We start from the raw sequence: 26,755 nt of genomic DNA, 5'->3' as shown, positions 1-26,755 counted from the left end.
TGCGTGGGAAAAACGTTATTACGGTAATTTTCTCGTTGGATTTCAGCTCGCAGCTCCCTGAGCGCTGCGAGCTGAAATCCAGCTAACTACTACCGTACTAATGGTAGTAGTTTTAACGCAGCGGAAACCCGCGACAATTGAATATGCCCATGTATACAGAGTATGGATATAACACAGAGCAACCAACCAGAGATCAGCATTCATCATGTACCAGACAAACTAATGAAAGCTGATTGGTGATTGGCTGCCTTTTCACCACATTATTAAACAAGGCTTATAACTGAGTCCTAGTGAAATGTCCACAGATCAGTACAATGGTCGCTGTAACTTCAGTATATCGTGAGCAGCCCTGATTATAAATGAGTAAAAATGAAGTATGATAAAGAAACAATGGCTGAAAAACCTAATACACAGATTTGCAAATTCTGGCACTTAAAGTGGCCCCGTCATCTAAACAGCGGATGAGGACATTTTGTAGGCGGAGCCAGTATTCACACCATTGATTAACTAAGAAATGTTCTAACAGCTGCTTCCAATGTAGATGATGGGTCTGATTTAGCACGGATACATTTATTACAACTGATGAAACTTCTGCAGATATTATAAAGAGCAAACTTTTGGGTTTAAATACACAGAACAATGATTGACCTTCTCTGAGGCTATTTACGTACAAAAAAATGCAGATAATATTATAACTGTATATTATCACTCTCGTTACAGACTGTGTATCGCCACAAACAGTAACAACACAAGTATATTGTGAATAGGTAGTGTCAAAGATCACGCAATACATTTACTAAATCGTCTAAAAAGGGAAAAGCGGAGATGTTGGCTGTAGCAACCAATCAGATTCTAGCTATCGTTTTGTAGAATGTACTGGATAAATGACGGCTAGAATCTGATTGGAAGTGTTGCCCATAGCGACCACTTTTGATTTTTAGAAAATCTACCCCAAAAGCTGGTTTGAACAGTGTAACAAACAGTGTATGTTTCTCTTATGGATCCAACATGCAAAAAAAACAGTGCTATTGTAAGAGGAAGTAGCCACTAATGTCTGATATCCGGCCACTGTTTCACAACATCGCCCATCTATCATCTGTTAAGAGCTGTCTGGAAATGTTGCACTGACTATAAGCTGGCCCGTCATCAGTGAGACTTTACTTTCCCCTTTCCAGCAGATGAGCCATTAAACGGGGTACAAAGTGGTTCCTGAGACATTATACTCTGATTATCTGACGACTTCTAATGTCCGTGTCTTTTGTGAGCATTTGTTTGGGGCTTCTGAAAATTGGTTCACGTTGAAGAGCTCAGGAATCATTAAATTCTCTGTATCTCTTAATTCCCCTAATATTGTCTTGTGACAAAAATGACCCTCACCCACCCACAAGGATCCCGTGGTGTAGGACCCCCCAAAATCTGAAATATTGAGCCCTCTTAGAAATTATGGGTTGGGGTCTGCCTTATTAACCAATCAATTGGATACGTGAGCAGATTTGGCAAATAGGAGGTCAACTGACACACAAGATTTAGACAGATTCAATCTACTTCAGAGGATTCCAATGTTGGGTGTCTTCTGGACGAGGTTCGTGGGTGGAAAAGATAACATAGGAGTCATTAAGGGAAATCTAGGAGCCAGTAGAATCTTTTATGGAGCCAGGGGAGACATACATCAAAGATCATCTGCAGAAATGACTACTAAGTGTTAGGTACTAGGGCTAGTTCTTTAGGCACACTGATAACCTAGTCTCTGGGATCTGACTGACCCATCAAAGCGAATAAAAACCTACATATTGCAAAACAAATACACGTGAAAGGAAACATGACAATGAGAGCTCACATCTGTAAATGGCAATCACAAGAAACGTAAGGTTTGGTAGAACTATGATTAATATCCTGAAATAGTATAAAGACAACATATTATAAAGGAGGGGAAGAGAACTGGATACATTGTAGCAATTGAAGATTTACACTATAAGAGACAATACAGAACAATCATTCTCCTCGGACATCTGTAATATCTGCGTCACCAGAAAACGAGGAGAACAAGAAAAGTAATTCTGATTTCTACCAAAACACTTGTTATGCAAATGTTAATATCTTTGTGAAATTATTGGGGAGGAAATGGTTCTGTCTCACATTTACACATCATTGCTAGGCACAAAAACAAAAGCGGTGTAACTTTCATCTGGAACAAAGGAGTGATCGCGATGGCTGATTGGACGCAGGTCAGCGCTTAATCATTTATAGTCTGTTCCTGGAGAGAAAGACAAACAACACAACATAAATTGATATAAGTCCTATTTCCTGCCGGATGTCAGGCAGTGGAAGCACCAGATGGAACAGAGATTGTCCTGCGCTGCCCCTGAATGACGACATTGTATCATGTACACAATATATATCCATGGTTAGACCGCTGGTCACTTAGATAAACATAGATTAATGCCATAAACAAATTATTTCATATAGTGCAGCTACCAGGAGCTGAGGTATTATGGGGACTTCTCTATCCACCTGAGAGACCTCAAGTTAGACCCTGTGAATATAAGGTGGACCATCAATGGGTGGCATCGTGGTTAGCATTGCTACCTTACAGCCCTGCAGCCATGTCCAACCCAAGCACGATCTGTGTGGAGTTTGTATGTTCTCCCTGTGTTTGCATGGGTTTACTGCCACTATCTAAAAACATATAGGTAGGTTAATTGGCTTCTGTCTGTATGTGTGGTTGTATGTATGTCTGTGTGTGTGGGTGTATGTATGTCTGTGTATGTACGTCTGTGCGTTTATGTATGTACGTCTGTGTGTGGGTGTATGTACGTCTGTGTGTGGGGGTGTATGTACAACTGTGTGTGGGTGTATGTACGTCTGTGTGGGGGTGTATGTACGTCTGTGTGTGCGGGTGTATGTACGTCTGTGTGTGTGGGTGTATGTACGTCTGTGTGTGCGGGTGTATGTACGTCTGTGTGTGCGGGTGTATGTACGTCTGTGTGTGCGGGTGTATGTACGTCTGTGTGTGTGGGTGTATGTACGTCTGTGTGGGGGTGTATGTACGTCTGTGTGTGCGGGTGTATGTACGTCTGTGTGTGCGGGTGTATGTACGTCTGTGTGTGCGGGTGTATGTACGTCTGTGTGTGCGGGTGTATGTACGTCTGTGTGTGCGGGTGTATGTACGTCTGTGTGTGCGGGTGTATGTACGTCTGTGTGTGGGTGTATGTACGTCTGTGCGTGTGGGTGTATGTACGTCTGTGCGTGGGGGTGTATGTACGTCTGTGCGTGGGGGTGTATGTACGTCTGTGCGTGTGGGTGTATGTACGTCTGTGCGTGTGGGTGTATGTACGTCTGTGTGTGTGGGTGTATGTACCTCTGTGCGTGGGTGTATGTACGTCAGTGTGTGTGGGTGTATGTACGTCTGTGTGTGGGTGTATGTACGTCTGTGCGTGGGGGTGTATGTACGTCTGTGCGTGGGGGTGTATGTACGTCTGTGTGTGGGGGTGTATGTACGTCTGTGTGTGGGGGTGTATGTACGTCAGTGTGTGGGGGTGTATGTACGTCAGTGTGTGGGTGTATGTACGTCTGTGTGGGGGTGTATGTACGTCTGTGTGGGGGTGTATGTACGTCTGTGTGTGGGTGTATGTACGTCTGTGTGTGGGTGTATGTACGTCCGTGTGTGTGGGTGTATGTATGTCTGTGTGTGTATGTACGTCTGTGTGTGGGTGTATGTACGTCTGTGTGTGTGGGTGTATGTACGTCTGTGTGTGTGGGTGTATGTACGTCTGTGTGTGTGGGTGTATGTACGTCTGTGTGTGTGGGTGTATGTACGTCTGTGTGTGGGTGTATGTACGTCTGTGTGTGTGGGTGTATGTACGTCTGTGTGTGTGGGTGTATGTACGTCTGTGTGTGTGGGTGTATGTACCTCTGTGCGTGGGTGTATGTACGTCTGTGTGTGGGGGTGTATGTACGTCTGTGTGTGTGGGTGTATGTACCTCTGTGCGTGGGTGTATGTACGTCTGTGTGTGTGGGTGTATGTACGTCTGTGTGTGTGGGTGTATGTACGTCTGTGTGTGTGGGTGTATGTACCTCTGTGCGTGGGTGTATGTACGTCTGTGTGTGTGGGTGTATGTACGTCAGTGTGTGTGGGTGTATGTACGTCAGTGTGTGTGGGTGTATGTACGTCTGTGTGTGGGTGTATGTACGTCTGTGTGTGGGTGTATGTATGTCCGTGTGTGGGGGTGTATGTACGTCTGTGTGTGGGTGTATGTATGTCTGTGTGGGGGTGTATGTACCTCTGTGCGTGGGTGTATGTACGTCCGTGTGTGTGGGTGTATGTACGTCTGTGTGGGGGTGTATGTACGTCTGTGTGGGGGTGTATGTACGTCTGTGTGTGGGGGTGTATGTACGTCTGTGTGTGGGTGTATGTACGTCCGTGTGTGTGGGTGTATGTACGTCTGTGTGGGGGTGTATGTACGTCTGTGTGGGGGTGTATGTACGTCCGTGTGTGTGGGTGTATGTACGTCTGTGTGGGGGTGTATGTACGTCTGTGTGGGGGTGTATGTACGTCCGTGTGTGTGGGTGTATGTACGTCCGTGTGTGGGGGTGTATGTACGTCTGTGTGGGGGTGTATGTACGTCTGTGTGGGGATGTATGTACGTCTGTGTGGGGGTGTATGTACGTCTGTGTGTGTGGGTGTATGTACGTCTGTGTGTCTGGGGGTGTATGTACGTCTGTGTGGGGGTGTATGTACGTCTGTGTGGGGGTGTATGTACGTCTGTGTGGGGGTACGTACCTGCCCCCACCCCAATTTTACTAAAAACAGTGGAAACATTTTTTGTTTGATGTTGGAAAATGTTGTATTGTTTTTTTTTGTCTCTGCATTTCTTCAATAAATGTTAACAATATGCTGTATACATAATAACAATTATCTATGTAGCAACATCCTCACAAGAGGACCCAAAGCACTCTACATTGTTGCAGAGGGTGACACACACACACACACACACACACACACACATAATAGGGCCATAGTAAGAATGGAACCAATGACCCCAGCGCTGTGAGCCAGCAATGCTAACCACTGTGCTGTACAACATAACCGTTGTGCTTTTAAGAAATACATAAATGTAAAAATGTTTTAATAGCGGGTTAAGCTACTTGTGACTCTCTGGCTGATGTGGAACTACAAGTCTCTGCAATGCCCTGCTGGTAAGCCCCCAGCTGCCTGGCCCCGCTCAGTGACCCATCATCTAGCAGGAAGTGGGGAGTTACTATATCTGTAACACCAAGAACTGCTCAGCTGCGTCTCTTCTCCTTACAGCTCTGATACAACCCTCAGCTCAGCAGCTGTTGTCAGAGAAGAAATCTCATCATCGGGCCCCATGCGGACCCTGGCAGACAGCTGGGGGCCGCTCACAAGAACTAAACAGGTCCAACTAATGTAATAAACACATCTTAAAGTAATAAAAACATACAACTCACATACAGCGAAGGGTTATGTTACATAACCACAGCTTAATTTAATACACAGAGTTTTATAGAATAAATGTATGAAAAATGTATACAGGATTTGGATATAGAATGGATGTGGGGAATATATGACAGTTCTGAGTCATGGATGACACCAAGGCAGTGAGTGTGAGGGGTAGGGTTCAATGTCGTGTTCTCAACAGGACCAGAAGGATATGACATAGGCGGCTTCTGTGGACTCATGGGAAGATTAGCTCAGTTTTTCAACAATTGATTTTGAGTTGATACCAGGACATCCACAATGAAATTGCAGGGGTGTCATCCACAGAATCAGTCATCCAAAAAATCCTTTTGGTTTTGCAATAGAATAGGGTGTACTACTGAGCCTTGTAGTACTCTAACTGATGGATGAAGAGGATAGGAGGTGTATCCAGAGAATCAAACACTAAAAGAGCTTTTTATTAAGTAGGATGATAGGACAGTGTCCTGAAAACCTAGGAAATAAAGCGTTTATATGAGAAGCGAGCAGTTAACAGTGTCAAATGCAGCAACACGCGTTTCACTGTTAAGGCTTCGAAGAAACGCGCATTGATGTTTGCTGCGTGCACGAATCTCCAAGTTATGAAGCTAGACAGTGTTTTACCTACAGTCAGATAAAAGAGTGATAGAGGCCATTAAGGTATGACCAAAAAGGGAACAGACAGAGGATAGATAATATTAAAACTGAGCCTGTATTACCCCGGTTAGTTGTTATAGAAGGAATAATACTAATTGAAAAAAATAAACAGACAGTTTATGGGTCAATCAAATCTAAGGGGATCATTTATCAACAATTCAGCAAGTAAATGATAACACCTATTTTAATTCCTCTATCACAGCATTGTAGCTTTGTAACAAACACTATGTGGAGAGCAACTAAGTAGCCAGCGAGTGAGATAGATACAGAAAGTATTGTTGCAGTTGTCTCACATTATAAATAAATGGTGAGTAAATACCCAAACTGAGGAGAGAAACTTAGTACCAGCAGATTAAAGTGGATACAGAGAAATTGTTGCAATTCTCCAATCAGTGGTAATATGAATTTTGCTTCACTAAAAGAAACATTTATTATAAGGAGAAATAAGAACACACAGTAACACATTTTAATACACCTATTTTATTTTCACAATTCTTTTATTGTTTTATTTTTTCTGGTTTTATTCTGTAAAGCAACAGATCCAAGAATTTTAATGTATATCAATAAATTGTATGTTTTAATATTTTAACGCTTGTTGTGCACCAATATTAGTAACTGTCTTTCTTTCTGCGCACCTCAACTTTAAGAAGCAGTACTGTCAGATCGTGAGAGGAGGATATGGAGAGTGGTGAAAGGTTGTGGAAGATGAACAGAACAGAGAATACTGCAGGTATGAGGAGGTTGGGTAGAGTGCAAAGAGGTTAAAGTGCTGGAGGACAGTTTGCCAGTGATCGGGTGATGGTCTGTGAGAGGACAATCAGGAACTGAGTCTGGGGAGAACAAGATCAAGTAGTCATCCTGATGAGTCGAAGAGTCAGCCCACGGGGAGAGGCCGAGAGAAGAGGTCAGAGAGAGAGGTTTGGAGGCAGAAGTAAAATATGGATAATGGAGTTGTTGAAAGAACCCCAGATGATAGTGGGGATATCAGAGCACGGCATGAGGGAGACAGGCAGAGAAGGAATTATTGGGGTGATCCAGAGGATGATAAATCAACGCAACACACAGAGAGAATGGATTGAAAATCCAGATAGCATGTACATCAACCTATAGGTTGTGTGATGGGACACTTGGCAGAACTGTGAATGTTTAGTGGGGTAAAAGGAGGAGCCCCCCCAGGCCTGGAGGTGTGGGTGAAGTGGAGCCCACGGTGTGAAAGGACTGCAAAATATAAAATTCCTTACATAAAATAATTATGAATAGCATTCACAAAACTACATTAAAGGGGATGTCCAGAGCAGTGGTGTCTTTCATCACAAAAAAACAGCATGTGAAATAGCGCAACCAGGAGACAGACTGCGATGAAGCGCGAGACGCTCTCAGGAATGCAGGAACTGAGGACATGCATTCCTGAGAGCGCCTTGCGCTTCATCGTGATCCGTCTCCTGGTAGCGCTATTTCACATGCCGTCTCCACTATAGATGTGGTTCTGTGACAAGTAGTAAATGTAAAACATTCATTTATAAGAATATGCAGCCTGATTCTGCCATCAGGACATCGCATTACCTCACCTTCTCTGGTGACAGCTTAACCTCAAGTCTCCAGCAACTCAGCACCGTCTGACCTTTTTGTGATGGGTACTTAGGTCCTTGTCCTAACAAAAGAATATTTTCAAAACTTTAATAATATTTCCAATTAGTTGTACTTGGGGAACTGTCAGAGGAATAATTATTTGATGTGCACGTTGAGCTAACGAGTCACACGGGGATTCCGTAAGCAATGCGGTAATTACAACTTTTACTTTTAGACTGGGCAGAAGCACGACAATGTTGTTCAACCAAACATCAGAAGCAGAAGACTTTCAGCACTTAGCACTGTACGGCATTAAATTAAATGAGAATATTTGGCGTTTCCTCTGCAATGTCATAATTAGTTCAATGCACCTCAATTTTTATCTCTTTGTTAGACATTAAACAATCCTACCAACCTAACGAATGGGCCAGTCAGGGGTAGTTAAACATGTGTGGATGACCGCAGAGCACAGAACCAGTTGTTCAGCAGTGAGGCCGACAGCGCACTGTATTGTGGTCAGTCTAGGGTCAGATTTCCCAACCCGAATCTGAGCAAACCCAATCAGGGGAGAAAATGTATCAAGCTGAGAGTTTGCCGGCGGGTTTGAAAAGTGAAGATGTTGCCTATAGCAACCAATCAGATTCTAGCTATCATTTTGTAGAATGTACTAATAAATGATAGCTAGAATCTGATTGGTTTATCAAACCCGCCGGAAAACTCTCAGCTTGATACATTTGCTCCCAGATGTTTTGAGCCCACGTAAGTTATCTGGCCAGTGTATACAAGCAGCTGCCATTTGTCAGTCTATGTAGTTTGGGTACTCATTACAATGGAAAGATAACAGCATGAATTATATAATAAAAAACGTAAAGATACCTTGTTAGAGAACAGAAAATACCTTAAAAGCCATATAAGTCCTTCTACTGGAATAAGAGCGTTTACAGATTTCGTCAGGAGTGAGCGATATATAAGGCTGCACTGTCCAACCTGGATCAATTGATCTTCGTCTGGAAGTGGAAATAACACAGTGACGTCAGCAGCAATTATAGGAGGGATCCGACACAGAATGACAAGGTAATCACATGACCTGTGTCTATGACCAGTGCAGCTACATATCCTAATATAATAACATACTTACACAGCTGTATCTTTAAGTTTAATGAGGAAACTGCTTACAACAGGAAGGAAGTCATGTAACAATTTCACTTTGTTTCACACTACCCTGCCAGACACCATCTTTCTTTTCAATTCTCTAAAATGTTAGCTCAATCTGTCTCCTCTCGTAGTATTTTACAGGATGCCGATAACACTACAGGGGGCTAACAGTAAATGGTATGAAAACATGTTTAGTATAATCTTTTGTTTTTCTGTAGTTATGATCATATAAAAGCAATTTGTGGCCACAGTTCTTTTCTAATACACATTTTATTTTGCTATAATTATGAACGATGTTTAGAAAGAAATAATTTCATTGACAATATTATGCTCCCAATACCTCCAACCTTGCAGGGGAATTCCAGTCTTAAGGCAGACTACATGGCATCGGTATTCCCATGTTGCTACAGTACATGTATTCTAATGTCTCTAGGGTTCTGAAGCTTGAATAATAGGATTTCAAAGTTTAACCGCACCACCAGGATCATATATAAACATCACACAGTGCAACACAAGAGAATCTCTAGCCAAAAATAATTGTTCAATAAATCTCCCGACCCCTAACTAATATGAGTAGTAATACTGGGTATTGTATCCTTGCAGTTCCTGAGATATGGATGCCCCAGTGATGGGCAGTTCTTTCATGGATATATCCAGAAGACTGAAAGCAAACTGCCTACATAGTAAGGTTGACGACACAGCTGATTGGACAAGGAGTGGCAGCCGCCCAATCAGCTCCATGTAAAAACTTTCAAGCTCCCGTGTTGACTAAGTAATTTTGTGAAAAAATGTGGTCCCTTGTCCAATGTTTCCAGCTTAGTTAGATGGTTGTTTACTGGGGAAAAATACTAACTTTGGTACAGCCCCACACCTACACTACTCAAATTGGTACACCCTGGCTACACACACTGGCACAACTTCAAACTTAGACTAATCCCACCTGTACTACTCATACTGGTACACCCTCACACCTACCCTACACCCACCTGTACTAATCACACTGGTACACCCTCACACCTACCCTACACCCACCTGTACTAATCACACTGGTACACCCTCACACCTACCCTACACCCACCTGTACTAATCACACTGGTACACCCTCACACCTACCCTACACCCACCTGTACTAATCACACTGGTACACCCTCACACCTACCCTACTCCCACTAGTACACCCTCACACCTACCCTACACCCACCTGTACTAATCACACTGGTACACCCTCACACCTACCCTACACCCACCTGTACTATTCACACTGGTACACCCTCACACCTACCCTACTCCCACTAGTACACCCTTACACCTACCCTACACCCACCTGTACTAATCACACTGGTACACCCTCACACCTACCCTACTCCCACTAGTACACCCTCACACCTACCCTACACCCACCTGTACTAATCACACTGGTACACCCTCACACCTACCCTACACCCACCTGTACTAATCACACTGGTACACCCTCACACCTACCCTACTCCCACTAGTACACCCTCACACCTACCCTACACCCACCTGTACTAATCACACTGGTACACCCTCACACCTACCCTACACCCACCTGTACTAATCACACTGGCACACCTTCAAATTTAGCCTAATCCCACCTGTACTACTCATACTGGTACACCCTCACACCTACCCTACACCCACCTGTACTAATCACACTGGTACACCCTCACACCTACCCTACTCCCACTAGTACACCCTCACACCTACCCTACACCCACCGGTACTAATCACACTGGTACACCCTCACACCTACCCTACTCCCACTAGTACACCCTCACACCTACCCTACACCCACCTGTACTAATCACACTGGTACACCCTCACACCTACCCTACACCCACCGGTACTAATCACACTGGTACACCCTCACACCTATACTACATGCACTGGTACTCCCTCACATCTATACTTCTACAACCTATAATACTCACTGGTACAGCCTCACACCTTAACTACTCACATTGGTAAACCCTCACGCCTATACTACACACACTGACACACCTTCAAATTTAGCCTAATCCCACCTGTGCTACACACATTGGTACACCCTCACATCTACCCTACTCTCACCTGTACTACTCCCACTAGAACACCCTCACACCTACCCTACTACCACCTGTACTAATCTCACTGCTACACACTCACACCTACCATACACTCACCTGTACTACTCCCACTAGTACACCCTCACTCCTACCCTACTCCCATCTGTACTACACCCACCTATACTAATCACACTGGTACACTCTCACACCTACCCTACACCCACCTATACTAATCACACTGGTACACCCTCACACCTACCCTACACCCACCTGTATTAATCACACTGGTACACCCTCACACCTACCCTACTCTCACCTGTACTACTCCCACTAATACACCCTCCCACCTACCCTGCTCCCCCAGTACTCCTCACAATGGTACACACTCACACCTACCTTACTCCAACCTATACTACACCCACCTATACTAATCACACTGGTACACACTCACACCCACCTATACTAATCACACTGGTACACACTCACACCTACCCTACTCCCACATATACTAATCACACTGGTACACCCTCATACCCACCTATACTAATCACACTGGTACACCCTCACACCTACCCTACTCTCACCTGTACTACTCCCACTAATACACCCTCACACCTACCCTGCTCCCCCAGTACTCCTCACAATGGTACACACTCACACCTACCTTACTCCAACCTATACTACACCCACCTATACTAATCACACTGGTACACACTCACACCCACCTATACTAATCACACTGGTACACACTCACACCTACCCTACTCCCACATATACTAATCACACTGGTACACCCTCATACCCACCTATACTAATCACACTGGTACACCCTCACACCTACCCTACTCTCACCTGTACTACTCCCACTAATACACCCTCACACCTACCCTGCTCCCCCAGTACTCCTCACAATGGTACACACTCACACCTACCTTACTCCAACCTATACTACACCCACCTATACTAATCACACTGGTACACACTCACACCCACCTATACTAATCACACTGGTACACACTCACACCTACCCTACTCCCACCTATACTAATCACACTGGTACACCCTCATACCCACCTATACTAATCACACTGGTACACCCTCACACCTACCCTACTCCCACCTATACTAATCACACTGGTACACACTCACACCTACCCTACTCCCACCTATACTAATCACACTGGTACACCCTCATACCCACCTATACTAATCACACTGGTACACCCTCACACCTACCCTACTCCCACCTATACTAATCACACTGGTACATCCTCACACCTACCCTACTCCCACCTATACTAATCACACTGCTACACCCTCATACCCACCTATACTAATCACACTGGTACACTCTCACACCTACCTTACTCCCACCTATACTAATCACACTGCTACACCCTCACACCTACCCTACTCCCACCTATACTAATCACACTGGTACACCCTCACACCAACTCTACACCCACCCGCACTAATATCCCAAACTGAACCACACTCGTTTCTTGTTTCAGCTCTAACCTTTCCCCTTGCTACCTACCCTGTAAACTCCTCTGCATCTATTTTATGTTGTATGTCCTTCTTTCATATATGCTTTTGTCCCCAATATCCTGCTCTGTGGAGTCTTACAAAGCAACAATAATATGAATCCTCAATAATGCATAGTACACTGTGCTGCAGGGAGGGATTAAGACCATGCTTCTAACACAAGGTTTTTTTAAAAGTTTCCCCTTATATTAAAAAAGAGATTAAGTTCATCACTAGTTTTCATGTAAAAAGACGATTGTAGAAATACCTCTTAACAATATAGTCATGTGACAAAGAAAGTGCATCCGCTTTCAAATCTGTACTTTTACAGATCAGGACATAATTAACAATCATCCAGTCCTCACCAAGTCCTAAAATTTCATAAAAATTATTTCATGTGACAAATAACACATAAAAATGTTACTTTGTCATTATTTATTCAACAAAAAAAATGGCCAGCATGTCAAAGTAAGTACATCCCTTGATTCAGGGGCTTGTAGAACCACCTTTAGCAATAATAACAAAGTAATAATTTTCTGTACAAGTTATTATACAACATATTGGAGTCATTTATAGCACTGCTTCTGTTGATGTTGGAGACCATATGCTCATGGCCAGCTCTTAAGGTACCAACACAGCATTTTAATGGGGTTGAGGTCTGGACTTGGCCATTTATTTGCTGGTGTGCTTAGAACCATTGTCCTGTTGCAAATTTCGGCCATGCTTCTGTTCAGTCTTTATCTGATCGTCGTCTCAGGACATGTAGCATTTACCATGTTGGCAACGGCTTGGAGCTTGAACACTGTAGGATGATGGACAACTGTCTTCAATTTTCTTCATTTAAATGATCGTTCTCACTGTAGACGGACAACAAATTGGTCTTTTAACCTTTTCCACACTTAAGAGCAGCAACATTCGCTTCCCTGAGATCATTGCAAATGTGTTTTATCTTTGCTATGGTGGTAACACAAACCTGAATGCTGCAAACCACACTGCTAAAGGTTCTGCTTTTATACAGAGATGTAAGCGTTTCCTGATGAATACATAATGAATCACACTCAACCAAACTGGGCTCAAATGACCTTCCTTAATTGCAGTAGGTGTACTTTATTTTTCATACATGGCTGCTTCATGTTGGCTTATCATTTGTTTTAATATATACAAAAGATTACATTTTATGGCTTGGTGAGGATTTGTTAGGAGCCGCGGCGGCTGTGGGCAACGCCGCAACTCACTGCTCCTCATCACTTCCGGGTTCTCGGCCAGACCGTTGCTGGGGCAACGGCAGCACGCCCCAGCAATACAGGGCAGCCGGGCGCATGCGCTGAAATTCCTATAGCCAGCGGGCTAATTAACTAGGACCTGGGGATAACTACAGGGCAAAGCCCTGATTGACTACCATTAGTATTTAAGGGAGGGAGGGCCTCCCTGCCGGTTATAGCGTTCCAGTCCTGTGCTGACCTGCTCTTGGATATCTATTTGCCTGATCTGCTGTTGTGACCCTTGTCTGTACCTTGGGCCCTGCGCCTGTTTGTCTGTGACCCTGACCCGTTGGCTTGTTATTTGCCAATTCTAACTGCTTGTGACCCCTGACCTCGGCTTACGTCTGACCATCCGTTACCACCTACGCAGCCTCCTCTGACCTGTCGCTGCGGTGTTGTTAGACAAACTTGCACTACGCTAGGAGTTAAGTCCTGGGGGCATCTGAGTACCTGTGAGCGCATAAAGCTCTACGGGAAAGGCGGCTGCTATAGGTGAAGACCTCCACCAACTGTTCTGCAAGTTTATCGGCCCGGCAGCCTAACAGGATTAGATGATTGTTATGTCCTCATATGTAAAATAGTTTTGAAAGCAGCAGATTAAACATCTATTGTGGAAAGTCTCCGATTTGGTAAATAAAATATCTCAACCTTGTACAGACCAAGATCCTCTAAACACTCCATACTGCTCTCCAGCCACCAGCTGGATGGTCTTGCTAATGACTTCCGGTCAGTGTTTCTCTTGTGCACGTGAGGTGGAGGCAACGCAATGGGGCTCTCGTATCGGGAGGATTGGCCAAAACCAAGTGGACGGCCGCTGGGTGTCTCACACTCACCAGATGTTGTTTTCACTACTGTGTAATCCTCCACCTTGTTCAAGTCACACAATAACAGACTGGCCATCTCTGACCAATTTGGTGTTATATATATATATATATATATATATATATACACACACACACACACACATATGTACATATACATTTATATATACACACAGACTTACAATTATTGAAGTTTGTCAAACAGGAGCTTACACCCTAGCACCCAGCAAATTTAAACAGAATGTCGAAAATCTGAAGTTCGGCAGAGGCATCATGACTTTTACATTTATAAATATTTTTAGCGGCTCTCTCCGAAGACAATTTGACACATACCATCATTCAGCGCCAACGAGTCTTTTCCAAATTTGCTTTAAAAATAAACCAATTAACATTTTGTGCATTAAGTTATAGAAGAATAAAACACTACAACCTGTGACCCTGGAATAAAAATGTGTTGAATGAAACCCATTAACTGTCAGGAGCCGCGGGCACCACCGCCACTCTCTTCCGCCTCCACCTGGCATCTCCATGACGACCGGGACGTCACTTCCTGGATTCGGCCCGCCCGTTGCTAGGACAGCCGTGCACGCATCTCCAAGCCTGCGGGCTGATTAAGCTGCTTTTAATTTAATCACCACTGCCTGGGGGTGTTTACAGGGCAAAGCCCTGATTGGCCAGTATCAGTATTTAAGGCAGGGAGGACTTAGCCTCCCTGCCGGTTATAGCGTTCTGATGCTCAGTTTGCTTACCTGCTCCTTTGCTGTGTTAGTGTAAACCTTGGAATTGCTTTTCTGTGTATGACCTTCTGCCTGTACTCTGAACCACTGCTAGTTGCCCTGACCGTTTGGCTTGTATACTGGACTCCACTATTTGCCTCTGACCCTGACCTCGGCCTGCCTCTGACCATCCGCTCAAGCGCTCCCGATTCCACCTGCGCTGCAGCCATCTTTGATGAGCTTTTACTACTCTGAGCCTAAGACCTGGGAGCATCTGAGTACCTATTAGCATATAACGCTCTACGGAAAAGGCGGCTGCTATAGGGGAAGATCTCTACCCTATCTGTTCTAAAAGCTCATCTAAGTGGTCGTAGGCCATAAGATTAACCACACATAAAACCCGTTCCAATTACTATTTGTCTGTTTCTTGCGAGTTAGAAACAGGCGTGAATGTATATAATCCCACCGTCTGCCCTCTCCTCACAGCTAGTGACGTAACGTATTTCTAAGGACTCGGAAGCGTGTTATGCCGGATGTTTTATTGTGTCCTGCTCCTCTTTAATACAGAGGGAATCGATGGAACTTGCTTCTGATCTCCCCATTAACTTCTCCACAGATCAAAGTAAACAGAAATAAATCTTAAAGTTTTATTAAGTGTACACCCTGCACACAAATATTCTTTTATCTGTTAATAACAAACATCTGGAAAGAAAAGAAAAACAGAGCATTGTGAGAACTGGCAATGCACAGCAAAGTCAGCCCCTATGTACACAATAAGTTACAATCCTTCCATTACAGAGTTTCCGATTATTAAAAAGAAAAAAAATTAAACATTTTAAAACAAAGGAGGGAAAAGAGAAATAAAACTGGGTGATGACTCAATTTCCATATTGATTTGCAAAGAAAAGGTAAATGTCACAGAAACGCGCTGTGAGCCACAACACAACGTATCAGAGATAGGCTGTATTCCCCAGAACGACTGTCTGATAAACGTGCATTCTAGCACAGATCGCTGCTTGCGGCAAACCTGTCAATCATGTGAAACGCCTTGATTGTTTAGGAACAGCAAATTATAACACAACAGGCAAAGCAGATCAGATAACAACGGAATGTTAATTAAAATGGTTAATTAGAGATATGTTAAAGAACACCCAAACTGAAAGAATTAACTTTTTTTTTTCCTTTAAATAATAATCCATGTAGAAAGGATAAATGGGGAATATATACTGACTTATCAGTTGAGTGAGTTCAGCTTTTCCTAACTGGAAGCTGCCACGGTGCTCGCTCTCTAAATGGAAAGAAAATAGCTTGAAACAGAGACAGATTTACTTTGATTGTCTGTTTTTATATTTTGTGCTAGGTGAATAGCTAAAATAAGTATATTAAATTCATTGCTGCTAACAGTATTGACTCAAGCCAGGAATTAGGGCCACTGTACTTTCATGAAAATATGGCAGCACTGGGTCAGTAAATTACTTTAGGAGTAAAAAGACCTGTTCTGACATTCAGAGACGAATGGTTAGTACAGGCTCAATTACAGCCCAATGTTTGTGTTGATGCATTGACGCTGGACTGATCGTCAATCATTAGCTCAGTGCCCTGGAAGGCGATCTTCCCCTCCACATAAGTGAATTGTCCGTTGTTTTTTGGGGGGACAGAAAAACAGGCAGTCCTCCCCCAAATACGGAGAGAAAATACATGAAATTTATTAGACTGGATTGATGTGTGCTAGTCGTGATAAAAGAAGTCAACACGTTTTATTTTTTAGTCCTTAAAACTGCCTTATAAAGGGAAGAGAGATTTTGTTTTTCTTTTACGATAAGTGGAACCTGCTATAAAACAGCCGTGAGTGGTTGGAGTCTAACAAGATAAGATCTCATTCACTGAGTCTCTCCGATGTTACAGTCAGACGCTGACATTGTGCGCTCGATCCCCAGCGACTCCATAACACGGGTAATCAGTCGCAAAGACATTAAGTTTGTGTGGGCCCAAATAGGATTCCAATAATAACTTGATGAAAATGATGGAACACATTGGTAAATGCGGTTGGACGTTGACTGATGGGCCTGTCTGTCTCTGCTCGTATTTTATTGGCCAGGGGAACCTATGGATATAGACGAGCAGCCAACAGACATAACTGAATGAAATAGTTTTTGAACTTGGGGTTTACCTGCTTACGGCGCCAAATTCCACTCAATTTTATATGAAACGTAGTTTACTATGGATAGAAGTTAAGGGTTATTTCCACCTTCATCGAAAGATATTGTGTAGACTAAATGAAAGTCTATAGGACCTGCCTATGTCGTTGTTTACTGCCGCCACACACAATGTGCACGTTGGTCTAGTAAAAGTTCGACCATGTCCAACTACTTCTACTTTCAGTCTTTATTCAGATGCTGCGGTCACAGTAGTTCTACATCGCACGAGAGCAGCTCATTTAACAAAGGGATCTAAAAAAACGTTTTTGGGCTACTTTCAGCAGCCGAAGTCCTTCTACGACTCCTTATAGTGACATTCAGGCTCTGGCTCTCTCCTACACTCAGCCGGATCACCATTAGGAGAGTGTCAGTCACCATCACCTACAGCCAGCCTCATGCGCAGGGACAAATCCTGCTATACTGTAGAAGTCTGGATTAGAAAATCACCTTTAGAATAAGCTTGGTCATTAAATACGTTCTATAGATTATCTTAAATGTTTAATGCCGTATCCCCATTTATGTGGGTACAGTGACGCCCTCTCCGACATACAGGCCAGGTGCGGACACATCACACAAGTGATTATGTCATACATAGTGATACGTGGCTGCCACACTTCAATGTACAAGCTGAACAACGGAGCAGAGCGACCACTAACATATACAGATATTACAGGAACTGATGGGGCCATAGATAGTTCACAAAGTTAGGAATTGATGGCTGGGGAGCCATTTTTGTTATGCACAGCCACTTCCTGTCTGCCAAGGTTTTCATTTTTATGGAAATACACTTTGAGTTGCTCAACCCATAACAGATTAGCTTACGCTCAGCTATAACTGTAAATCTAGTATAACACATCCCAAGGTCTGACAATATATGGGAACAATGGCACCAGGAGCAATGCAGGCAACGCACCTGAACCAATCACTGCAGGCACCTAATTTTTAGGTGTCATTTCTACAGAAACACAGAATTTGTCAGCAGATAAGAACCGCTTGGCCCATCTATTCTGACCATTTTTTAACCTATGGTAGCCTCAAACCCTACTTGATCCTTAGTTCTTTGTAAGAATATCCTTAGGTCTATCCCAAGCATATTTATTTAAATTGCTGTACTGTATTATCCTCTACCACCTCTGACGGGGGGCTACTCCACGTATCAACTACCCTTTCTGTGAAGTAGTTTCCTCTGAACCCATTTCCCCCAGTGTCAGTGCATGTCCTCGTGTTCTAATACTTCTCTTCCCCCCAGTGTCAGTACATATCCTCGTGTTCTAATACTTCTCTTCCTTTGTAGTCCTGGATGTACTACAATACCCTGCAATGCTCACAAGCCACCAACCTGGAATAAAGCTTGCGCTAGTAAAAGATTTTATGAAAAACTCTCATACAGCCAGTAACATTGATTTCTTAAGATATGGAGGGACAAAAGGATTCGAGTGATGTAAAATGAATGAAAACAAAGCAAAGTTTTTATAGACTGCGCCAAATACAGATTAGAATTACAAACAAATCTAAAACCTGAAAAGATGGCGTATTAGAACAATGAATACAGCAAAATGTAGGTTTTCCTAATAAAACTGCGTGAGAATACAAGAGGCGTTCCCTCTAAATAAAGGCAAGATGTCCACCCTTCGCAGTCACAAGATACAGGGATTTTAATGCAAATCTTTCAAAGGATTTTTAAAAAGAAAAAAAAAAAGAAATTATCTTTACATCATTTACAAAGTCTACAGAGAACAATGTTATCACTGCTAAATTCTGCCTCCATGCTTGTAAAAGGGCAGATAAGAGCAGAGAGGTTTGGGGGAAGATTCTAAAAACACACAAATAAAAACAAAATAAATGTGTGAATGCAACACTTAAAAACAAAACATTACGTTAAAAAGCAGTGGAAAGTAAATCCTTCAAGTGCCGAAAGGGCATTAAAAATAAAATCAAGTAAAACGAGTATAACCAAACTGCTATATTTACATGATATCTAACTTAACAAAAATACAATTCTCTGGAATGTTCACCACCGTAGTCTGAATTTCTTCAGTGTTCTAGAGAAAACGATTTAGTTTAAAATGTGCCCCATCTTCTACCCAGGGTGACGGCAGCCGTTTGTGGCTGAACCAATAATTACACGATTGCAGCCCATTAAAATAGCACCTCAGTGATGTCACCAATTTTCAGTGAATGGTTTAGTCTACATTGTCCAATACCGGTTCAGCCCAAAAGACAGATGACAGCCCTCGGTAATGAAACTGCTCAGAGGTCAAGAGGTAAACTAAAAATGTTTGGAACTTTTTGTCCAACACTGAATTTTAGCTACTTAGGCCTGATCATACTGTGTATGGGGGTTCATGGGAGGAACTTTTTTCTCAGTGTCTATCTTAATATTAACCAAGAACCTAAAAATATACATAAAGTACTTTGGTCAACCTCCAGATTTCAAATAAGCACGTCCGAATAGAAGATGCGTCTTACCATAAGGTGACACTGGTAGTAGGACAGCCTATTAAAGCTATATGGGGAACACACTAGACTTTAGAAGAGGCAAAGAAGTCCTATTACAATGTAAAACACTAGGGGACATAGTGATGTAAGGGAAGGAGAAAAATTCCACTTTTAAAACTTTAAGATTAAAATGCAAAAAAAGTAAAAAAAAACAAACAAAATACCACCCACAATTGGCAATTATATGTAATAATATGCAAATCTTCCTTCATGAACAGGCGGGACACACAGTACCCTGGAGGTGTGACAAGTGTGCGCTGAACAGCATAAAACACAAGAGTTATGTATTGCTTCAAAAAAAAATAATGTGACTAATTCCTTTGGAAACGAGTGTACACCGGCCGTAATAAAAAGGCCCTTATTTGCTTAAGCCCTACAACAGTCTTCAAAAACTATTTACAGTGGTCCTATACAGCTATGACTGAAGTACTTACACCTTATCTCTCTGCACTGAGCTGTCGCTGGTCCTCACATTGCTACTACAGGCTGCCTCTAAATCCTCCGCTGCTGCTTTCTCATTAAGATTACATAACCTGCCGTCTCCTCCTAGAACTTCTCTTGCTTTGGTATTGAGGGCTGAGACCTCTCCTGCCTTGCCCGGGGTATTCCCCGTGGTTTCACTGCTTCTGCTTTGCTGAAAGGAAAATGGAGCGGAACATGTTGATGTGTGTGAGGGTACCTGACCGTGACAGTACTGAATGCTCATTAAGTTTAAACCAGAGTCATAGGCTGCAGTGTTGATGGGGAGACATAACGAGCTGGAAGAGTCCTGAACCACTTTAGTTGTTACAACATACAAAGCCGGACGGACCACGGGGGCACCGAGAGAGAAAGTAGGGGCTTGTACAGCTTTAGGCTGTTCTAAAATCAGTGTTTTTTTCTGGACCGCTTGGCAGCTTCCCAACTGTGTGATAGTTCCTCCAGGATTGTAAATTTCAGTCGCTACCCTGGCAGCGCCCGACTTCCCTATGTTTAAAAGGAGTTGCTGCTCAGTTCCTGAAATGTATTTAAGACCTGCAACAAAGTTTCCAGAAACGGGGATATTCCCTTGTGAACCGTTTAATCCAGTTTTTACAACCACTCCTCCAGGAGCCTTTTCGATTGGTCTTATGATCCGGTTTTGCTCGACCACACACCCTCTCTTGACAATTACACTACGTAGGGGAGGGGTTCCCTTGGACAAGTCTGCAGGTTGTTGGTGTAACCGTCCAACTTGCGGTAAGCCGTCTTTATAACCGCACACCCGCTGTATCACCGCTGGCGGCAGCAAGGGTGCAGCAGACCTGTTTTTCTCTCTGACTTTTTGAAGTATCGTCTCAGTCACAGAACGAGACAAAACTCTGGGTTCTTGCTTTACAGGTGGAGGATTGCTCAAGCAGGCCGGAGAAACGTCCACCTTTGCGATGTTTGGAGTAGTAATAGCGACGGGTGTCTTTTGTGTGGCGGAAAGTTCTGCAGACTCCCGAGCGCGCTCGGCCAGGAATTTCCTGATTTCTTGCTCAATGCTGTCATCGCTGTCCACAGAGCTGCTGTCCTGGACATCGGGAAAGGCACTGCTCGATTTCACAGACTTGTCAGAGGCACAAGTTGGTTTAGACTCGGTAGAGGACGGCAAATCCGTATTTCCCACAATGCTTTTTTTCTCTTCTTTCAATTTCACATTGGTTTTGGACTTCCTTAAATTTTCTTTTGGGTCATTAGAGTTCACTAGGCAGGTCTTGACAATAGGAGCTTTAGGGCTGCCATCATTTTGCACACTGCCGCCAAAAAATGTCTCTAACGGCCTGGTCGTGGTCTCGCCAAATCTGACCTTTTTCTTACACTGCGGTCTACCATCTTTTGGTCTCTTTTTACATTTTCTCTTTGACCGCAAGAGGTCCTTAATAGCCGAATCTAGATCTTCATCACTGTCCAAAGAGCTGCTCTTATCGCCGCTGCAAAAACTTCTCATTTTCATATACATCTTTCGTTTGCAGCCACTTAACCCGGGAGATGACTCAAGACTTTCTACGGCCTGGAAAAGTTGATGCTTGGCATCCAATGACTGGCATCGTTTATCCATGGTAATCTTTATACTTTTGTCCAGCAAGTTTTTACTTGGGGATAAGGTAGTGTTTAGTGAACGGGTATCAACATTCAAAGATGTATTTTCAACCTCTCCACCTTTCCCCGTCAAGTCTTTTTGCAAAGCAACATCATTTAATTTCCCTTTCTGTGGCAGAGAAAGAGACTGCTGTTTACTCTGTTCAGGCCTCGACTCCTTTAACAATGTAGATGTACCCAGGCTCTCCGTGTGAGCCTTACGAGCCAAAAACGTTCTTATCTCTTGCTCAATGCTGTCGTCGCTGTCAACCGAGCTATCACTGACATATGAAGAGGCTGGTTGAGCAGACGGCAGTTCTTGTGAAGCCGTAAAAGTACTTTCTGGTTTGGAAGGCAAAATTGCTTTAGAAATGTCAAGTATTGCTTCAGCGCACATTAGCTCAGCTGCTGTTTCAGCCCTACGTGTCGCTTGTACTCCAACCTCGCATGTTGGGTTCCTGTCATCTCCAAGATTAAATGTCCTTTTACTTGTGAGAGGATGACAACTCGTGGAGTCTTGGGACGCGGTGGTTTTGCTGCTCGACAGTTTTCTTTTTCTGTAGTCTGTCTTTTTCGGAGATTCAGGAGAACAAGTATCATCCAGGCAGTGAGTGAAATTTGATGTTGTAATAACGGTGCCTTTTGCTTCCTTCTCTGGTGAGGTCCTGGGAGCAGCGTTAAGACTTCCTTCTAATCGGCTTTTTTCCAGCTGGTAGAGTTGAATTGCTTCCTCGATTCCATCGTCACTGCTGGAGTCAGAGAGATCTACACATTGCCGCGAGGCAGCTTCCTTCTGCTGTTTAAGTGTATCCGACACAGGTTTGAGGCACAATTTTGTTTTCAAACTTTCAGCTTTTGGTTTGGGAGGATTTTTAGACTGCAGATTACAACTTTCAGAAAGCGGCTTGCCAGCTAGCCCCTTAATCCCTTGCTTGAGACTTTGTCTTTCAACGGCCTTGATGAGATTTTGCTTTGGTTTCACAGTTGCCTTGCTCTGGGCAGTGTTCTTGCTGGCACTGGCTTCATTTGCACTGTTTTGCAGCTTTTTCTCGATTAGAAATTGCTCAATTTCATCATTGATGCTTTGCTCAAAAGAGTCATCGCTGTCCTCACTATCCGGTGAGGAGCACCTGGGCTGGCCCTGCAGCGTGAAGGTGTCACAGACATTAGTTGAAGTGACCATTTTCACAGGGGACTTCTTCACCGGGGCATTATTCTGAACAGCTTTTAGCTTGTCTGCGTTACTGTCACTAGTGCTTGGGCTCTTCCCTGTGTCGGCCGATGGGGCTGTGTTACTTCTGTTTTTTAAGTACTCCTGAATAGCTTCTTCGATATCTCTGTCTACAGAATCATCACTATCAGAATCCAGAGCAAGGGTTCCAAGCTCAGAGCTTTCTTCTTTGTTGTCTTTGAACTGCTGCGGGACAATAAGCGTGGCCTTTTCCCGTGGGTGCCCTTTAAACAGTGCAGCACTAGATTTCAGTCCTCTGTCAATGCTAAGCTCCCCCTTTCTGTTCTTCTGCATAATACGCTCATATTCAATGGTCACAGGTAGAGAAGGTTCAACATTCTGCTGAACGTCTAGAATGCCCTCCACATTGGTAGTTATAGGAATATTGGCGATCTGAGCCGGCTGAGGGAGAGAGTCGGGTACTCTACGAGCTGCGTTGAGTCCGAACTGTGTCCATTGTGTTTGAAAAGCTGCCCGAGGAGGGACATTCACAAGGAACATTCTAGCAGAGAGCGCTGTTGTCTACAACGTGAGCAGCACAGGAAGCTTTCACATCCTAGGAAAACAAAAAGAATGAGATAAATACAGGAATTCAGGGCAGTAATACAACCTAAGCTCAGATTATTTATTGGGGGGGGGGGGGGGAATAGTTTACTAGTCGGTAAAAAGTTATTTAATGATCTCTAAATTGGTTTATGAAGGACTATGTTCAGTGTTACACAGACATTGCACTGCTGCCCTGTTAAAATAAAGATTATTACCCCCTCTTCATTACAGCTAAAGACCCTCCCATATATTCAGCACAGTGTAAAGACAGGATGCAACACAGGTGAAGAAGCGGAGATGGAGTGAGTGGCGATACCATAAATCCGTGTTAAAATCTGATCTATTTATGATGATAACAGTAAGCAAGTTTTATTATGAAATAAGTACATTGTACTTTAAATACAAGCAGAGTAATACAGAAGAAAACCACAGCAATCTTGGATATTAGTGTCTAGCACAACCACATGGCCCGTGCCTCCCCAACAAACAGAAGTCTGACCAATAATCTGCCAAGTGCGGGGTGGTTAATAATCCAAAAAGAAACTACAGCACACACAGAAACAAACCTTTCATTAGAGCAATTATATTCATTTATAGAATCTTTTTACCGCTGCAAAGTGAATGGCTGAATAAACCCCAGAGACTAGACAGAAAAACAAATCTACCATGTAATAATTTTATAAATTCACCTACCCCCTAGATACAAGGTAAAGCCGACTGCTACATTCGGCAGTTCCAAATGTAAAAAGTAGTTTGTATTTTTAGTATATTTGTTTCCAAGATAAAACTCACCCATTAAACCAATGATGGACCATAGCGCCCAACCCCCCTCCCTGTGTAAAACTTGGTTAAATCGCCAGCTGATGTTATTACAGATAGGTGTCTCTTTCTTTGACTAAATGTACTGGTTTACCTTATTACTGAGGATAAGGGTGATGTGGGAGCCCTTTGAAGGTTAGTGGACCGCCCATAAAGTGTATCAGGTTACCCATCACTCTACTAAAGCCAGCCTCACGCTTTCCTGGCTTGACAGCATGTTGTTAAGGGAAATCAGCACTTGTTAGAGATCAGTGATGTTGGCAGGTGAGCGTATCCCAATATAGCTATACTGTGCACAAACTCATCGTCTATTTATATAGCACCACTAATTCCGCAGCGCTGTACAGAGAACTCACATCAGTTCCTGCCCCATTGGGGCTTACAGTCAAAAAGTCACTAACACACACACAGACAGACCGGACTATAAATCAGCACGTGCGTCATACAAACTACAGAGGACAAAACCTGACACTATCCTTATTGCCCTAAACTACATATAAGAAGGTAATATGGACAATGGTATCAATTACAGAGGAGCTCATTCGGTGGTTTCTAAATAAGACACAGAAGTGTGGGAAGACCAAACAACTATTCTGTGCAATGAAACAATGTGTGTGTGTTAAGGTGCAAGTGCTGCTAATCAATGTAAGGTGTATAGCAGTGTATTTCTCTTGCATAAGACAGCAGAGTGTGTGAGGCTGGTCATGTAGATGCATCCGGCTGTGTAGTGTGCGTAGCAGAGTTGTGTGTGCAACAGGTGCAGATCAGCCAGCATAGTGTGTAATAGTTGTATAACATGCAGAGTGTGTGTGTGTGTGTGTGTGTGTGTGTGTGTAAGGGTAGCAATGGATCAGACAATGCAGTGTAGTAATACTTGTGTAACAGGCAGTACAGTGTGTAGGTGCAGATCAGACTGCAAGTTGTGTAACAGACAGAACTCTATATACAGGACTAGAGACAGATCAGATGATGTAGTGTGTGTAGAAGAGCTGTGTGCAGGTTGTGTTGCAGAGCACTCTGTGCAGCTGAAGATCATATAGTTGTGTATCAGGTAGTGCCGTGTGTAGCAAAATTGTGTGTAGTAGTCAGTGCAGGGTGTGTTGTTGTGTATACATGGAGAAGGCAATGTGTGCAGAAGGCAGTTTAGGGTGTGGGGTTGTGTAGCAGAACTGTGTGTGCAGTAGTTGTGTATCAGGCAGCTGTGTGTGTGTCGTACAGCAGCGCTGTGGCCGTGGGATCAGGGTGTATAGTTGTGTATCAGGCAGAGTGTGTGGCCGTGGGATCAGGCAGCAGCCCTCTGGCCGTAGGATCAGGGTGTGTAGTTGTGTAGCAGAGCTGTGTGCAGTAGTTGTGTAGCTCTGGATCAGGGTGTGTAGTTGTGTAGCAGAGCTGTGTGCAGTAGTTGTGCAGCTCTGGATCAGGCAGCAGCCCTCTGGCCGTAGGATCAGGGTGTGTAGTTGTGTAGCAGAGCTGTGTGCAGTAGTTGTGTAGCTCTGGATCAGGGTGTGTAGTTGTGTAGCAGAGCTGTGTGCAGTAGTTGTGCAGCTCTGGATCAGGCAGCAGCCCTCTGGCCGTAGGATCAGGGTGTGTAGTTGTGTAGCAGAGCTGTGTGCAGTAGTTGTGCAGCTCTGGATCAGGCAGCAGCCCTCTAGCCGTAGGATCAGGGTGTGTGTGTATGTATGTCCCCGCCCTCTCCTCCCCAGGATCCCCGGACCTCTGACTCTGCAGCCGGGCCGCACTCAGCACACAGGCCCGGGGAGGACACAGCCAGCCCGGCTCCCGCTCCTCACCTGTGGGGCGGCCCCGGCCCATGCCCGGCGCAGGGTGAGATGACGGGATCCATCCCCGGTCATGGAGCGTCCTGACAACCCCGGATATCACCGAGCACCGGCTGCAGCTTCGCACCACACTCTGCCTGACCGCGGGGACGAGCACGTACTGCCCGGAGCGCGCACTGCGTCACCGCGTCACTGTTACCATGGAGATGCCTGTCACTCCCAGCAGCCTCATGTAAACAGCGGCGTGACCGTCACGTGGTCTGGTGTGTGCAATCACATCTGCTGTGTGTGTGCAATCACATCTGTATGTGTGCAATCACATCTGTAAGTGTGCAATCATATCTGTTGTGTGTGTG

At 44.0% G+C, this 26,755-nt stretch overlaps 1 protein-coding gene across 1 annotated transcript; it reads right to left on the bottom strand.

The window, feature by feature from the left end:
• Positions 1-1,358: 1,358 nt before the first annotated feature.
• On the bottom strand, positions 1,359-26,555 carry PPP1R26 (protein phosphatase 1 regulatory subunit 26). Its single transcript, XM_075185737.1, has 5 exons — positions 26,412-26,555; positions 20,378-23,812; positions 8,601-8,709; positions 7,702-7,784; positions 1,359-2,254 (listed from the first exon to the last, which is right to left on the bottom strand). The coding sequence occupies exons 2-4, from the start codon at positions 23,755-23,757 to the stop codon at positions 7,740-7,742; spliced, it is 3,534 nt and encodes a 1,177-aa protein (XP_075041838.1). The 5' UTR covers positions 23,758-23,812; positions 26,412-26,555; the 3' UTR covers positions 1,359-2,254; positions 7,702-7,739.
• Positions 26,556-26,755: the final 200 nt, after the last annotated feature.

This window comes from Mixophyes fleayi, chromosome 9 (assembly GCF_038048845.1).
Source record: "Mixophyes fleayi isolate aMixFle1 chromosome 9, aMixFle1.hap1, whole genome shotgun sequence".
Lineage (NCBI taxonomy): Eukaryota > Metazoa > Chordata > Amphibia > Anura > Limnodynastidae > Mixophyes > Mixophyes fleayi.
The sequence above is the reverse complement of the archived record's forward strand: the minus strand, read 5'-3'. Positions and strand labels throughout refer to the sequence as shown.